The sequence below is a fragment of the Bufo gargarizans genome, chromosome 6 (genome assembly GCF_014858855.1).
Source record: "Bufo gargarizans isolate SCDJY-AF-19 chromosome 6, ASM1485885v1, whole genome shotgun sequence".
Lineage (NCBI taxonomy): Eukaryota > Metazoa > Chordata > Amphibia > Anura > Bufonidae > Bufo > Bufo gargarizans.
In genome coordinates this window covers 244,005,960-244,024,155 of record NC_058085.1, presented here as the reverse complement: position 1 = coordinate 244,024,155, position 18,196 = coordinate 244,005,960, and the positions used below count along the sequence as shown (strand labels likewise).

The 18,196-nt window shown below is 45.3% G+C and overlaps 1 protein-coding gene across 2 annotated transcripts in view; it reads right to left on the bottom strand.

The window, feature by feature from the left end:
• Positions 1-17,538, bottom strand: part of LOC122940240 (protein phosphatase Slingshot homolog) — a 215,846-nt gene extending 198,308 nt beyond the window's left edge. For both annotated transcript variants that reach the window (XM_044296773.1, XM_044296774.1), the window contains exon 1: positions 17,362-17,538. In XM_044296773.1, the coding sequence (XP_044152708.1) occupies positions 17,362-17,424 (63 nt within the window). In that variant the 5' untranslated portion in view covers positions 17,425-17,538. The remainder of the gene's footprint in view (positions 1-17,361) is intronic.
• Positions 17,539-18,196: the final 658 nt, after the last annotated feature.

Sequence of the window (18,196 nt, the reverse complement as noted above, 5' to 3'; positions counted from 1 at the left end):
CTGCGCCACCGGAAGGCGCCTCCCATGGGGCAGAGCTCTCCCTGAGAGGTGACCCGCATGACTGCCGCAAGATGCGGAGGGCCCCTGGAGCACCCCCGCATCCTAGGGTCCTGTCCAGCCTGCCCAGCAGCGCGATGGACCCCGGCAGTAAACCGCTAGTCCTCTAGGATTACCTAGGAACAAGACCAACGGCAGAACCTGAAAGGTAAACTGTAGGTCTCCCACTCCAGGGACAGGAAACCACTGAATGGGAAGAGAGGCTCCACCCTTTTATTTCTGTTCCTGTCCCTGGGGGTGGATCCCTCTCTCTATGGTGCTGTCGTGGGGGAGGGGAAAAAATATATATTTCCCCAGTCGTCTCCATGACAGCACAACCTGAGATTGTGTTTTTTCCTGTCCTGTCAGAGGAAGGCAAAGAGGTTAAAAACCTCCACCCCCACCGCGAGTGTTTTTTCCTGTCCTGTCAAGAAAGGAATGCCAGAGAGGTGCTGGGAGCCCTTCTGGGTTCCCTAGCTTTTTTCTCTATGTTGCCCTGCTGTGGCATGGCATCACCCGTGGTTTCCTGCAGACCAGAGGTCGGTTCCGGGGTCGGGCTCTTCCCTCCTCCAGGCGCGGTCTGTGCCCGGGACTCCCCTGCTCATGAAGCTCCCGGCGAAGTTCCCTCTGCGGCGGCCCCGGCTGGGCTTGATGCAGCATGGTATGGGTGGCTGGAGCGATGCTATGACGCGCTTCCCTCCAGTCGCTGGATGAGGATGTCGTACACCGGGGGCGTGGCCTACGTCGTGACGTCACGCGGGCCGCGACCGGCGCCAAATCAGGAGCTGCTTTCCTGCACTGTGCCCTGCGTTCTCACCCTGCCTGCTGACAGCGTTTCATGTGGACGGGAGCTGGAGAGATGAGCGCCCCTACCACCACTGGCTCGGGTCCTGAGCCCCCCACCACTCTGGGCGGTGTGAGTAGCCTGCTGGTACCTGGTCATTTTTTTATGTTTGCCCTGCTGTGGTTGACCCTTTCCTCCCTTGTGTATTACAGGGAGAAAAGGAGTCTACCTCCTCTGTTAAAGCTAGGCCCAGAAGGTGTGGCATTTGCTCTAAGTGTCTTCCTTCCCCTGGGTCTAAGCAGCTGTGTAAGGCCTCTTTCACACGGGCGTCATGTTTTTTGCCCGGATAAGAGGCGGGTGCGTTGCGGGAAAATGCGCGATTTTTCCGCGCGAGTGCAAAACATTGTCATGCGTTTTGCACTTGCGTGAGAAAAATCGCGCATGTTTGGTACCCAGACCCGAACTTCTTCACAGAAGTTCGGGCTTGGGATTGATGTTCTGAAGATTGTATTATTTTCCCTTATAACATGGTTATAAGGGAAAATAATAGCATTCTGACTACAGAATGCTTTGTATAATAGTGCTGGAAGGGTTAAAAATAATAAAAAAGTTAACTCACCTTCTCCTCTTGTTCGCGCAGATTCCACTCTGTTCTTTAGCTGTGGACTGAATGACCTGAGGTGACGTCAGATCACATGCTCCAATCACATGGTCCATCACCATGGTGATGGAGCATGTGATCTGACGTCATCAAAGGTCCTTTAGCCCACAGATAAAGAACAGACCGGCATCTGCGCTAACAAGAGGAGAAGGTGAGTTAACTTTTTTATTATTTTTAACCCCTCCAGCACTATTATACTAAGCATTCTGTATTCAGAATGCTATTATTTTCCCTTATAACCATGTTATAAGGGAAAATAATACAGTGAATAGACTGTCACCTAGAACCCATGCGTGAAAATCACACCGCATCCGCACTTGCTTGCGGATGCATGCGATTTTCACGCAACCCCATTCATTTCTATAGGGCCTGCGTTACGTGAAAAACGCACAAAGAGGAGCATGCTGCGATTTTCACGCAACGCACAAGTGATGCGTGAAAATCACCGCTCGTGTGCACAGCCCCATAGAAATGAATGGGTCAGGATTCAGTGCGGGTGCAATACGTTCAACTCACGCATCGCACCCGCACGGAAAACTCGCCCGTGTGAAAGGGGCCTAAGGATTGCACCTCTGCTATTATGAAGTCTGAGTCATCCAGTCTTATGGAGGAGATTAAGACGCTAGTCAGAGTGGAAGTCCAGTCAGCTCTGGCCTCTAGGGACCCTCCTGTCTCCCCTAGACCCCAGCCTCACCACGGCCACAGCCTGCCCTCTTCCAGAGATCCCAACTACTCTGGTAGTGACCTCGACTCAGTTAACCCTGACCTATTGGACACAGACTCTTCCTAGATCCCTAGAATCGGTGGAGAATAGTGAATATAGCAGGTTCCTCTTCAACGCAGAGGACATTGACGAATTAATCGGAACCATCAGAGCCACTATTAGAATGGAGGTCCCTAAAAAATCAAAGTCAGTCCAAGAGGAGATTTTTGGGGGTTTAGGAGAAAGGCACAGGTCTGTGTTCCCTGTTCCAGACAATAGCCAAAAGATGATAAGGGCGGAATCGGATAAGCCCGAGAGAGGCTTCTTTATTCCACGTGGCCTGAAAAGACGATACCCCTTTGACGAGGCGGATTGTGCCGATTGGGAATTACTGGAAGATAAGCTCATTTTTAAGTTAGACCCTTGTTTTCTTCCCAAGGTGGTCTCTTCCTTTCGTAGGTCACAAGATATAGTCATCCCATCTTTTTTTCCTAACCCTAAAGACGAGCAGTAATCTAGATTCCATCATTTAGATGTTAAGCGTACTGTGCTTCATTATTTAGACGCCACAGAAAAATGGCGTATTGAGAAAAATGTATTTGTCCAGTTTGCAGGCCCAAATAAAGGTAAAAGAGCGGCAAAAAGCTCTATATCCTGCTGGATTAGGTGTGCCCTCTCCGAGGACTATAAAGCCTCCAGTAAGGAGGCTCCTCCGTCCCTCAGAGCCCATTCAGTTAGATCGGTCTCTACTTCCTGGGCTGAGAGGGCCTCTGCATCGTTAGAACAAAATTTGCAGAGCAGCCACTTGGGAGAGGGATCACACCTTCACCAAACATTATAGGGTTGATGTATTTGCCAATGAGGACTTGGCCTTTGGACGCAAGGTCCTAGGTGCTGTAGTCCCCTCCCCTCCCAAGTTACTTTGATAGTTCTCAGGTTGTGCTGTCATGGAGACTTCCAGGAAACCAGATTACCGATACACATACACAGTATAGACCAAAAGTTTGGACACCTTCTCATTCAAAGAGTTTTCTTTATTTTCATGACTATGAAAATTGTAGATTCACACTAGTCACCAGCCTCAGAAATCGCAGGTTAACAGCAGCTCAGATTAGAGACCAGGTCAATGCCACACAGAGTTCTAGCAGCAGACACATCTCTAGAACAACTGTTAAGAGGAGACTGTGTGAAAAAGGCCTTCATGGTAGAATATCTGCTAGAAAACCACTGCTAAGGACAGGCAACAAGCAGAAGAGACTTGTTTGGGCTAAAGAACACAAGGAATGGACATTAGACCAGTGGAAATCTGTGCTTTGGTCTGAGGAGTCTAAATTTGAGATCTTTGGTTCCAACCACCGTGTCTTTGTGCGACGCTGAAAAGGTGAACGGATGGACTCTAAATGCCTGGTTCTCACCGTAAAGCATGGAGGAGAAGGTGTGATGGTGTGGGGGTGCTTTGCTGGTGACGCTGTTGGGGATCTATTCAAAATTGAAGGCATACTGAACCAGCATGGCTACCACAGCATCTTGCAGCGGCATGCTATTCCATCCGGTTTGCGTTTAGTTGGACCATCATTTATTTTTCAACAGGACAATGACCCTAAACACACCTCCAGGTTGTGTAAGGGCTATTTGACCATGAAGGAGAGCAATAGGGTGCTGCGCCAGATGACCTGGCCTCCAGTGTCACCGGACCTGAACCCAATCAAGATGGTTTGGGGTGAACTGGACCGCAGAGTGAAGGCAAAAGGGCCAACAAGTGCTAAGCATCTCTGGGAACTCCTTCAAGACTGTTGGAAGACCATTTCAGGTGACTACCTCTTGAAGCTCATCAAGAGAATGCCAAGAGTGTGTAAAGCAGTAATCAAAGCAAAAGGTGGCTACTTTGAAGAACCTAGAATATGACATATTTTCAGTTGTTTCACACTTTTTTGTTATGTATATAATTCCACATGTGTTAATTCATAGTTTTGATGCCTTCAGTGTGAATCTACAATTTTCATAGTCATGAAAATAAAGAAAAAACTCTTTGAATGAGAAGGTGTGTCCAAACTTTTGGTCTGTACTGTATATACACACACACACACACACACACACACAGCCACCCCTGTCCCACGTCCTGACGATGTGTGACGTCAGAAGATGGAGGAGCTGTGGAGCGGCGCCCCTACAGGAAAGGTAAGTACTGGCACTGGGGACATGGTTAGGAGGGGGAGATGGTGGCACGAGGGGGGGGCAGGCAGCTTTTTTTTGTTGAAGGGAGAGATCTTTAGTAAAACTGGAGCTAAATCAGCCCCGAAATCCACAATTGGAAATTGCGGATTTTGGTGCGGATATGCTGCAGAAATGCACAAAAATCAGACGGAAATTTGTGCAGATCTGATGCGTGTTTTCCCGCACTTGTGTGCAGGTGGCCTAAAAAGAGGTCCTTGGCAACTAATCAGATTCCAACTTTCATTTTTCAGAGTTCCTTTGGAAAATCAAAGGATCAATCTTCTATGGACAACAAAGCCAGTTATTCTTTGCACCAGTTTTGATAAATCTCTTGTCCTGTTGACTTTTTTCTTCTTCACACAAGTAATATACATTCGAAGACATAACAAATAGTCAAACCTACTTTCCTTAAGCAGAGAACTGCTCCAGGCCTAGTCACCCACTCACACAAGGCTCATCTCTGTCTCAAGCAAGACAGCAAAATACTCCCAATTGTACAAAAACACATTCACCCTGGCCTCACAGGCACCGCTTTCTGGACATGACCATCTTGCTGCATGGCCTCCTATTTCCACCATCTGTATGATGCTACACCCACCATAGGAGTCTTCATTGCCAGCCTGATTTAATGAAACTGAAAACGCACAATGCATAATGCACTATAGCAACAGTATCCCATAATCGTGTATTACACTAACAGGGGCTGTCAGCCACAGTAGCATTCAGAGGGGGACTTTCCATAGACCCTAAAAGGAAATTTCCTGGTGGGCCAATGCCCAGGGGGCTTCTGGCTGCGTAGATAAAGATCTGATGCTTTCAGCAATAATTAACTTAGGAGCATCAGGTACCAATGCACCTGATCGGTGGCACTGTCTTATTATAATCTGCTGAGGAAGGATTTTTTGCTGCACTGTGGTATTTAGTACAGCTGGGTCAGTATTTTGTGCTGCACTACTTCTGTTGGCCTACTTGGGTTACCTCACCTGTCAATTTGGAACTGCCTACAACATAAGCTCACTTTAAGTTTTTTTCCACAGCCACTTTAAAGGGGTTGAGCAAGAGTTCTGTGTTCATTACACTGCTCGTCTCGGATGCGAGTGCAATTACAAGTACTCACTGCAAGGGAAACAACGTGTAGTGTAATGAAGAGGAAGCAGCGCTGCATAGCTGATCATCAACATAAAACCCCTGCACAACCCCTTTAAGTTTCCAATCAGACTCTGTGAGAATTACATCATAGTGGTCTGTAATTCTGTACTGGGACTCATTAGCACTACTGCATGTCATGTGGCGACATACTACATACCATAACCACAGCAGCATACGCATATAGGGAGGGGAGAGGGTGGTGAACTCCCATCCCATTAACCCCTTAGGGACCCATGACGTATCGGTACGGCATGTTTCCCGAATCCTTAAGGACCCATGACGTACCGGTACGTCATGGCTTTAATTCGCGATTCCGGCGCCGCGGGGGTTAATCGGAACGGGATGCCGGCTGAAATCATTCAGCCGGCATCCCGTAACAACGCAGGGGGGGGTCATTTGACCCCCCCCCCCCCCGTATAGACGATCGCAGAAAACCGCAGGTCCATTCAGACCTGCGGTTTTTTGCGTTTCCGGTCCATTCGGGTGTGCTGTGACCCGATGAACCGGAAAAAGACTGCGATCGGTGGCGTAATTTTACACCACCAATCGCAGTCCGAGGATTTGAGGAGGCGGTGCTGGCCCTGGTGCTGAACACTGCTGTCCAGGGTGCTGATTGGTGCAGGGGAGAGAGGCGCGAGATTCAAACTTCCTGCGCTCCTCTCTCCCCTCCTCTTCCTGTCCAGCACCCTGACCGTGCAGCATCGTCCAGCACCAGCTCCTGTGTCCCCCTAATCGGCATCCATCACCCTCCTGCACCCATCGCCACTCAGGTAGGTTAGGGTCAGTGAGGGAGAGGCACCATTAGGAAGGGAAAGAAGGGAAAAGTTAGTTAGGAAAAAAAAAAAAAAAAAAAGAACTTTTACACAAAACTTTTTTGATCCATCTATCAGACCCCAGAGCCCCCCCTGCCACTTGCCCCCCCCTACCAGCCCCCCACCACCACCGAGGTGATCCTGCCTATGACCGGCTGTATAAGATACGGCCGGTCATCGATCACTTTGGGGCCACATTTCAGCAGGCCTACGTACCTGGAAGGGAGGTCGCGGTTGATGAGTCTCTCGTTGCGTTCAAGGGGAGACTCAGTTTCCGCCAATACATTCCCACAAAGCGGGCGAGGTATGGCGTGAAGCTATACAAAATTTGTGAGAGTACCTCAGGGTACACTTACAAATTTCGTGTGTACGAGGGGCGAGATTCCCGTATTCAACCCCCAGAATGTCCCCCCACTCTGGGTGTTAGCGGGAAACTCGTGTGGGACCTTATGCACCCACTGCTGGATAAGGGTTACCACTTGTACGTGGATAACTTTTATACCAGCATTCCCTTGTTCAGGTCCCTTGCCGCCAGATCCACGTTCGCTTGTGGGACCGTGCGGAAAAATCAGCGCGGCCTCCCTGCCCACCCCCTCCAGGTACCTATCCCCAGGGGTGAGACCCGTGCACTTACCAGTGGAAACCTGTTGCTGGTCAGGTATAAGGACAAGAGGGATGTCCTTATGCTGTCCACAATCCACGGTAACAGCACCACCCCAGTCCCTGTGCGAGGTACCGCGGCAACGGTCCTCAAGCCCGATTGTATCGTCGACTACAATCGGTATATGGGAGGAGTTGATCTCTCTGATCAAGTCCTCACGCCATATAATGCCATGCGCAAAACCCGGGCATGGTACAAAAAAGTTACGGTCTACATGGTGCAGGTTGCCATGTACAACTCTTTTGTACTATCCCGAAGCGCTGGCAGCACAGGGACATTCCTCCAATTCTATGAGGCAGTCCTCAAAGACCTGATCTTTTCGGACCGGGAAAGAGCAGGCCGGAGTACCTCGGGAACTGGAGGCGCCCGGATCGTCCCTGGCCAACACTTTCCAGGTGTGGTCCCCCATACTGGAAAGAAGGGACGAACCCAAAAAAGATGCAGAGTGTGTCACAAGAGGGGGATACGGAAGGACACCACCACTCAATGTGACACGTGCCCCGATCATCCGGGCCTCTGCGTTATCGATTGCTTCAGGGAGTATCACACTTCCATGGAGTACTAAATTTTTATAATCCCCAACAGTCCACTAGAGAACATAAAACACTATGGCTCTTAGACTTTGGAGACACAGAAACAATTTTTTTTCCCCAAAAAAATATTAGTTTTAGAGCAGGCATCCTCAAACTGCGGCCCTCCAGATGTTGTAAAACTATAACTCCCAGCATGCCCAGACAACCTACAGCCATCAGCAGGGCATGGTGGGAATTGTAGTTTTACAACATCTGGAGGGCTGCAGTTTTAGGATGCCTGCTTAGTGTCTCCAAAGTCTGAGAGCCATACATATTGGGCATCGTCGCGTGCGTAAAAGTCGTCGCTATAAAAATAACATTTGACCAAACGCCTCGAATGAACGGTGTTAAAAATATAAAACAAAAACGGTGCCAAAACACCCATTTTTGGGCAAAATTTCAATTTGAATCCCTTTTGCCGGTAATAAAGCAAGGGTTAACAGCCAAACAAAACTCAATATTTATGGCCCTGATTCTGTAGTTTGCAGAAACACCCCATATGTGGTCGTAAATGGCTATATAGCCGCACGGCAGGGCATAGAACGAAGGGAACTCCATACGGTTTCTGGAAGGCAGATTTTGATGGACAGTTTTTTTTTTGACACCATGTCCCATTAGAAGCCCCCCCTGATGTAGCCTAGACTAGAAACTCCAAAAAAAGTGACCCCATCTAAGAAACTACACCCCTCAAGGTATTCAAAAGTTACTTTACAAACTATGTTAACCCTTTAGGTGTTCCACAAAACTAAATAGCGAATGTAGAAACATTTTTAGAATTTAATTTTTTTGTTACATTGCCTCAAAAAAGAGTAATATAGAGCAACCAAAAATCATATTTACCCCTAAAATAGTCCCAAAACAACAACCACCTTATCCTGTAGTTTCCTAGATGGGGTCACTTTTATGGAGTTTCTACTCTAGGGGTGCATCAGGGGGCTTGAAAGGGTACATGGTGTAAATAAACCAGTCCAGCAAAATCTGCCTTCCAAAAACCATATGACGTTCCCCTCCTTCTATGTCCTGCCGTTTGGCCAAACAGTAGTTTACCGACCACATATGGGGTGTTTCTGCAAACTACAGAATCAGGGCAACCCATTTTGAGTTTTGTTTGGCAGTTAACCCTTGTTTTACTCCTGGAAAAAATTGATTATATTGGAAAATTTTCCAAAAAATAGAAATTTCTAAATTGTTTCTCCATCTGCCATTAACTCTTGTGGAACACCTAAAGGGTTAACAAAGTTTGTAAACCCAGTTTTGAATACCTTGAGGGGTGTACTTTCTTAGATGGAGTCACTTTTTTGAAATTTCTATTCTAGGGGTGCAACAGGGGGCTTCAAATGGGACATGGTATAAACAAAACCAGTCCTGCAAAATCTGCCTTCCAAAACCCATATGGCGTTCCCCTCCTTCTATGTCCTGCCGTTTGGCCAAACAGTAGTTTACGACCACATATGGGGTGTTTCTGCAAACTACAGAATCAGGGCAACCCATTTTGAGTTTTGTTTGGCAGTTAACCCTTGTTTTACTCCTGGAAAAAATTGATTATATTGGAAAATTTTCCCAAAAATAGAAATTTCTAAATTGTTTCTCCATCTGCCATTAACTCTTGTGGAAGACCTAAAGGGTTAATAAAGTTTGAAAAAACAGTTTTGAATACCTTGAGGGGTGTAGTTTCTAGAATGGGGTCATTTTTGGGAGGTTTCTATTATCTAAGCCTCACAATATGACTGCAAACCTGAACTGGTCCATAAAAAGTGGGATTTTGAAGATTTCTGAAAAATTTCAAAATTTGCTTCTAAACTTCTAAGCCTTGTAACATCCCCAAAAAATAAAATATCATTCCCAAAATGCTACACACATGAAGTAGACATATGGGGAATGTAAAGCCATCACAATTTTTGGGGGTATTACTATGTATTACAGAAGTAGAGAAACTGAAACTTTGAAATTTGCTAATTTTTCCCAAAAAATTGTAAAAAATTTATTTTTTTGTGCAAAAAAATTAACTTTTTTGACCCAATTTTAGCAGTGTCATGAAGTACAATATGTGACGAAAAAACAATCTCAGAACGGCCTGGGTAAGTCAAAGCGTTTTAAAGTTATGAGCACTTAAAGGGACACTGGTCAGATTTGCAAAAAATGGCCAAGTCCTTAAGGTGAAATAGGGCTGAGTCCTTAAGGGGTTAAACTGTATGATATATATGTATTTAGGTATAAATGAAGTATATTACACATCTATCAGGGTTGCAAACCTAAATGTTATTATATTTTTTTTTTTAGGAACACTAAACTTTGTAATTAACACGGAAGAGGACAGTATACTGCTACAGATGGATCTGGATAGATTAGAGGCTTCGGCAGAGAAGTGGCAGATAAGGGTTAAAGGGATTCTGTCACCAGGTTTCACCCCCTCCAGATAACTTTAACCATTCCTAATGTGGTCTTATAAATGTAATCTGTAGGCTCATTTTGCTAAAAATATGCTATTACTAACCTGTCATTCATAAAAATAAGGTGCCCAAGGGGATGTAAATGGCTCCAAGCTGCCGCCCGCACCCACCGCCGTTCATGCCCAGCGCCGCCTCATAATCTTCTGTGACGCCTCCCGCTCGCTCTCCCTCCCTCCCCCCTCCTCCTGCTGTAAGATCGCTGTGACGCCTCCCCCCTCCTCCTGCTGTAAGATTGCTGTCACTCCTCCCGCTCTCCCTCCTCCTGCTGTAACACTGCGATGTTACAGCAGGAGGAGGAGGGAGGGAGAGCGGGAGGCGTCACAGAAGATTATGAGGCGGCGCTGGGCACGAACGGCAGCGGGTGTGGGCGGCAGCTTGGAGCCATTTACATCCCCTTGGGCACCTTATTTTTATGAATGACAGGTTAGTAATAGCGTATTTTTAGCAAAATGAGCCTACAGATTACATTTATAAGACCACATTAGGAATGGTTAAAGCTCCCTGAACAAAACCATATTTTTATCTGGAGGGGGTGAAACCTGGTGACAGAATCCCTTTAAGTCCTCTTTCACAAGGGCAAGATTTCCATGTGGGTGCAATGCGTCAGGTGAACGCATTGCACCTGCACTGAATCCGGACCCATTCACTTCAATGGGGCTGTGCACATAAGTGGTGATTTTCACGCATCAGTTGTGCGTTGCATGAAAATCACACCATGCTTTATTTTGTGCTTTTTTCACGCAACGCAGGCCCCATAGAAGTGAATGGGGCTGCGTGAATATCGCAAGCAAGTGCGGATGCAGTGCGATTTTCACACACGGTTGCCAGGAGACGATCGGGATGGGGACCCAATCATTATTATTTTCCCTTTACCCAGGTCCTGAAGAAAGAAGACAGAAGAGAAGCCGGGCTGTGTGAACAAGTGGATTAAGGGGAGTTAAATATTTATTTTATTTATAACCCCTCCAGCCCTATTGTACTATGCATTCTGTATTAAGAATGTATTATTTTCCCTTATAACATGGTTATAAGGGAAAATAATTCAATCTACAGAACACGCACGTGCAAAATGCATTACAATGTTTTCCAATCGCGCAGAAAAATCACGCATGTTCCACAGCAAACTAAGCAGTAAAAAACAGTGTCAGGCAGCTGCTGCCAAGGCCAATAAGAATAGGTTGCATCAAAAGGGGCATAGATGCTCGTGATGAGGACATAGTCCTGTCACTTTAAAAATCACCATTCAGACCACACATGGAGTACTGTGTACAGTTCTGGGCTTCTGTGAACAAGGCAGACATAGCAGAGCAGGAGAGGGTTCAGAGAAGGGCAACTAAAGTAATAACTGGAATGGTTGGACTACAGTACCCTGAAAGATTATCAACTATGGGTTATTCACTTTAGAAAAAAAGACGACTGAGGGGAGATGTAATAACTATGTATAAATATATCGGGGGTCAGTACATAGATCTATCCCATCATCTATTTATCCCTAGGACTGTGACGAGGGGACATCCTCTGTGTCTGGAGGAAAGAAGGTTTGTACACAAATATAGAAAAGGATTCTTTACGGTAAGAGCAGTGAGACTATGGAACTCTCTGCCTGAGGAGGTGATGACGGTGAATTCACTAAAAGAGTTCAAGAGGGGCCTGGATGTATTTCTGGAGTGTAATAATATTATAGGCTATAGCTACTAGAGAGGGGTCAATGATCCAGGGAGTTATTCTGATTGCCTGATTGGAGTCGGAAATAAATATTTTCCCCCTTAACCCCTTTAGGACACAGCCTTATTTCACTTTAGGATCAGGCCATTTTTTGCAAAGCTGACCAGTGTCACTTTAAGTGGTGATAACTTTAATACGCTTTAAAGAGGACCTTTCACTTGTATAAACTATGTGAACTGAGTATGCTGCCATATAGAGCGGCGCCCGGGGATCTCACTGCACTTACTATTATCCCCGGGCGCCGCTCCGTTCTCCCGTTATAGGCTCCGGTACCTTTGCTCCTTAAGTTATAGTAGGCGGGTCTCCTTCTCCTAGGATGCAGCGCTGGCCAATCGCAGCGCACAGCCTGGGAGAATGGAGCGGCGCCCGGGGATAATAGTAAGTGCAGTGAGATCCCCGGGCGCCGCTCTATATGGCAGCATACTCAGTTCACATAGTTTATACAAGTGAAAGGTCCTCTTTAACTTATCCAGGCCATTCTGTTTTTTCGTCACATATTGTACTTCATGACACTGGTAAAATGAAGTAAAAAAAATAATTTTTATTTATAAAAAACATACCAAATTTACCCCCCAAAAAATTTAAATTGCTAATTTCCAAGTTTCAATTTCTCTGCTTCTATAATACATAGTAATACCTCCAAAAATAGTTATTACTTTACATTCCCCATATGTCTACTTCATGTTTGGATCATTTTGGAAATTATATTGAATTTTTTGGGGATGTTACAAGGCTAAGAAATTTAGAAGGAAATCTTGAAATTTTTCAAAAACCCAATTTTTAGGGACCAGTTCAGGTCTGAAGTCACTAGAAGTCACAATAGAAACCACCCAACAATGACCCCATTTTAGAAACTACACCCCTCAAGGTATTCAAAACTGATTTTACAAACTTTGTTAACCCTTTAGGTGTTCCACAAGAATTAATGGAAAATACAGATACAATTTCAAAATTTCTTTGGCAGATTTTTTGGCAGATTTTCATTTTAATATTTTTTTTCCCCAGTTACAAAGCAAGGGTTAATACTAATAGCCAAACAAAACTCAATATTTATGGCCCCGATTCTGTAGTTTACAGAAACACCCCATATGTGGTTGCAAACTACTGTACGGGCACACGGCAGGGCGCAGAAGAAAAGGAATGCCATAGGGTTTTTGGAAGGCTGGACTGGTTTTTTTTGACACCATGTCCCATTTGAAGCCCCCCTAGAGTAAAAACTCCCCAAAAAAGTGACCCATTTTAGAAACTACGGGATAGGGTGGAAGTTTTGTTGGTACTAGTTTAGGCAAGGTAACAAGAAATAGCTGTTTTGGCACAGTTTTTATTTTTTGTTATTTACAACATTCATCTGACAGGTTAGATCATGTGGTATTTTTATAGACCAGGTTGTCACGGACGCGGCGATACCTAATATGTATACTTTTTATTTATTTAAGTTTTATACACAATGATTTCTTTTTTTTAAACAAAAAAAAACAAACATGTTTTAGTGTTTCAATAGTCTGAGAGCCATAATTTTTTCAGTTTATGGCCGATTACCTTGGGTAGGGCATGGTTTTTGCGGGATGAGATGATGGTTTTATTGGCACTATTTTGGGGTGCGTGTGACTTTTTGATCGCTTGCTATTACACTTTTTGTGATGCAAAATAGTTGTTTTTTTTTACACCATTTTTATTTTTTTACGGTATTCAGATAATGTAATATTTTTATAGAGCAAGTTATTACAGACGCTGCAATACCTAATATGTATACTTTTTTAATTTATGTAAGTTTTACACAATAATATAATTTTTGAAATAAATAAAAAAAAACATGTTTTAGTGTCTCCATATTCTGAGAGCCATAGTTTTTCCAGTTTTTGGGCGATTATCTTAGGTAGGGTTTCATTTTTTGCGGGATTAGATGGCGGTTTAATTTTGGGTGCATATGACTTTTTGATTGCTTGCTTTTACACTTTTTGTAATGTAAGGTGACAAAAAATGGTTTATTTAGCCATATTTTTAATGGTGTTCATCTGAGGGGTTAGGTTATGTGATATTTTTATAGAGTTGGTCAATATGGACGCGGCGATACCTAATATGTATACTTTTTTTATTTATGTAAGTTTTACACAATAACAGCTTTTTTAACACACAAAAAAATGATGTTTTAGTGTTTATTTTTTTATTTTTTGGGCGATTGTCTCAGGTAGGGGCTCATTTTTTGCGGGATGAGGTAACGGTTAGATTGGCACTATTTTGGTGGGCAAACGCCTTTTTGATCGCTTGCTGTTGTACTTTTTGTGATGTAAGGTGACACAAAAATTGTTTATTTAGCACAGTTTTTATTTTTTATGGTGTTCATCTGAGGGGTTAGGTCATTTGATATGTTTATAGAGGCGGTAGATACGGACGCGGCGATACCTAATATTCCCCCCCCCCCCCCCCCCCTATTTTAAACCAATTTTTTTTACTTTACTTGGGGAAAATGACGTTTTGGTTTATTTTTACTTGAAACTTAATTTTTTTTTTGGGGGGGGGGAAACTTTATTTTTTTAACTTTTTTTTGTCCCCTATTTTTTTTTGTCCCACTTTTGGACTTCAACTTTTGGGGGTCTAATCCTTTACAATGCATTCCAATACTTCTGTATTGGAATGCATTGGCTGTATGAGTAATACAGCGAGTATTAGGCTAGGTCTACACAACGACATTTGTCGCACGAAATTTTGTTGCACTAATTGTTGCACTAATGTCGCGCGACAATTTTTAGAATGGCAGTCTATGGTGTCGCACTGCAACATGCGACATGCTGCGACTGCGACGCGACAGTCGCAGAAAATCCATTCAAGATGGATTTTTCTGCGACTGTCGCGTCGCAGTCGCAGCATGTCGCATGTTGCAGTGCGACACAATAGACTGCCATTCTAAAAATTGTCGCAAATGTCGCGCGACAAATGTCGTCGTGTAGACCTAGCCTTACTCATACAGCTTTCGGCCTGTGAGATCTAGGGGGCTGGATCTCACAGGCAGGTCACAGGAAGGTAGCGCAATGCCTTCCTTAGGCATCACGCTGCCTTCCATGCCATCGGATCCCACCTACAGCCGCATGGGGACCCGATGGCTCTGCCGATCGCCGACAAGGGGGGGGGGGTCACGGAACCCCGCCGCGCATTTAGCCAAGGTGCCTGCTCAATGATTTGAGCAGGCACCGGGTACCGATCACCGCCTGTCGGGCGGCGGTGATCAGAAATACACATGACGTATCGGTACATAAAAGTATAATGAACTATAAAGATTATGAGGGTTATTTATCATGCTGAAATACACCTAATTTAGGCGTATTTCATGTGCAGACTGTGGCACAACAGTTAGTTGCGCTGCAATCTGCGACTTGTCCCCGCTCATACAAGGTCTAAAAAAAAGTGGGCGTGGCGTGGGCAGGGAAGGTGCCCGTCTCATTAACCATTTTCTATGCCTCAGGCGTAGAAAAGGGTCCAAAGCCTTTTTCACACTACCGTATGGCTATTTCAGTGTTTTGCGGTCCGTTTTTCATGGATCCGTTGTTCCATCTTTTTGTTTCCGTATGGCATATACAGTAATTACATAGAAAAAAATTGGGCTGAGCATAACATTTTCAATAGATGGCTCCGCAAAAACGGAACGGATACGGAAGACATACAGATGCATTTCCGTATGTGTTCCGTTTTTTTTGCGGACCCATTGACTTAAATGGAGCCACTGAACGTGATTTGCGAGCAATAATAGGACATGTTCTATCTTTCAACAGAACAGAAAAACGGAAATATGGAAACGGAATGTATACAGAGTACATTCAGGTTTTTTTGCGGAACCATTGAAATGAATGGTTTCGTATACGGAACGCAAAAAACGGCCAGCAAAACGGAAAAGAAAAACGGTAGTGTGAAAGAGGCCTAAATGTAAGAAAGTGTGGAAGCTGTCCTACATTTAGAAGCGGTGCTGAAGTTATGAAAAGGCCTGCGCCTCTACATGACTCCAGTGGATCCCCCGCCAGCGATGGGCTTTATTAAGAACGGCATCTAAAACACCAGTCTTAAAAAATGTGCCCCTATAAGTAATACACGTCTATAGGTCAGAGATACTAATACTGAACATGTTACCAGCATTTACTGGGAGCGCTAAAATGCTGAGACTTAGGCCTCATGCACACGACAGTATTTTTTCACGGTCCGCAAAAACAGGGTCCGTAGGTCCGTGACCGTTTTGGTGTCTGCCTGGCCGTGCGGAGCCAAATGGATCCGTCCTGAATTACAATGCAAGTCAATGGGGATGGATCCGTTTGACGTTGACACAATATGGTGCCATTTCAAACGGATCCGTCTCCATTGACTTTCAATGTAAAGTCTGGAGTCCCTTTTATACCATCGGATTGGAGTTTTCTCCAATCCGATGGTATATTTTAACTTGAAGCGTCCCCATCACCATGGGAACGCCTCTATGTTAGAATATACTGTCGAATATGAGTTAGATCGTGAAAACTCATTTCCGACAGTATATTCTAACACAGAGGCGTTCCCATGGTGATGGGGATGCTTCAAGTTAAAATATACCATCGGATTGGAGAAAACTCCAATCCGATGGTATAAAAGGGACTCCAGACTTTACATTGAAAGTCAATGGAGACGGATCCGTTTGAAATGGCACCATATTGTGTCAACGTCAAACGGATCCAGTCCCCATTGACTTGCATTGTAATTCAGGACGGATCCATTTGGCTCCGCACGGCCAGGCAGACACCAAAACGGTCACGGACCTACGGACCCTGTTTTTGCGGGGCCCGATGGGGGGCGCACACTGTGCCATCAACAAATTATTACAATAGAGGGAGGGAGGGGGGGGCCGCACTGGCCACCAATGATATTCAAACTGGGGAGGGGGGGGTCTGCCCCCTGCTGCCTGGCAGCCCTGATCTCTTACAGGGGGATATGATAGTACAATTAACCCCTTCAGGTGCCGCACCTGAAGGGGTTAATTGTGCTGATCACACCAAGTGAAAACTTAGATCTAAAAAAGCTTTTATGCAGACGGATCTTCGGATCCGTCTGTATGAAAGTAACCTACGGCCACGGATCACGGACACGGATGCCAATCTTGTGTGCATCCGTGTTCTTTCACGGACCCATTGACTTGAATGGGTCTGTGAACCGTTGTCCGTCAAAAAAATAGGACAGGTCATATTTTTTGGACGGACAGGATACGTGGATCACGGTCTCGGCTGCAAAACGGAGCATTTTCCGATTTTTGAAAGTCAATGGGTCCGCGAAAAAAAAAAAAAAAAAAAACGTCACAACGGCCACGGATGCACACAACGGTCGTGTGCATGAGGCCTTACAGTCAAAGTGACCTGCTCAAACACCACCAGCCTCAAAAAACTCATGGACACATTTCCCCTATTTTAATATATGCCTACGTCCCCCTTACCTGTACTGATATGCATGATATGGTAATACCATGACAAATGTATTACTATAGCTCTAAAAGAGCCTGTAAGGCATGCATATGATGTGATGGCACAGAAATACAGTAAATGTATGCACACCATGAAGGGTGGGACCCCCATTCACCCCGTTATTACCTGGACAGGTGTGGAGCGAGACCCCTCCTCTAGAGAGGATAGCTGCAGGGTGAAAAGCGCCATGTTGACACCCCCTCCCTGTCTCCGCCAGTGCTTGCCGCCTCTCCCTTGGACTTTCTTGGCGTTCGGTGTCTTTATTGCTTTCTTAGTTTGCCTGCAAACAATCAGGAAGAGAGAGATGGCCAGCCCCTTGAAGGAGGAGCCCGGACATTGGAGAGGTATGTGAGGGGGAAGCGAGTCTTCGGAGAAAGTGACATGCCCGTACATGGAGGGAAGTATTGTGGGCAGCGCTGCAGGCCTCCATGTACCGATACTCAGGGATGTGGCAGGCAATGTCGGCAGCTCCCAAAAGCGAAAAATAAGAAGCTGAAAACACAAAGCCGCAAGTGCATGTGGTATGTTTATATCCACACTGCTGCGTGGTGCGGTGGAGAAACTGAGAACTGCATCATGTGACAGCCATGAGTGGCTACTGGTTGAGTAATGTGAGGAGTCTAGAAGGGGTTCTGGGGCAGGAGTGAGGTGTATTGTAGGGTACAGTACATACAGATCCTTTTTCAGAAATGAAAAGGGGACATTTGCCATTCTGCCATTTTCTTATTCTGGGTTGAACTTTCTTTCTTAGGCCTCATGCACACGATCTATGTATTTTGCGGTCTGCAAAAAATACGGATGACGTCCATGTGCATTCTGGATTTTGCGGAACGGAACAGCTGGCCCCTAATAGAACAGTAGTATCCTTGTCAGTAATGCGGACAATAATAGGACATGTTTTATTCTTTTATGGAATGGAAACGGAATGCACACGGAGTAACTTCCGTTTTTTTTACAAACC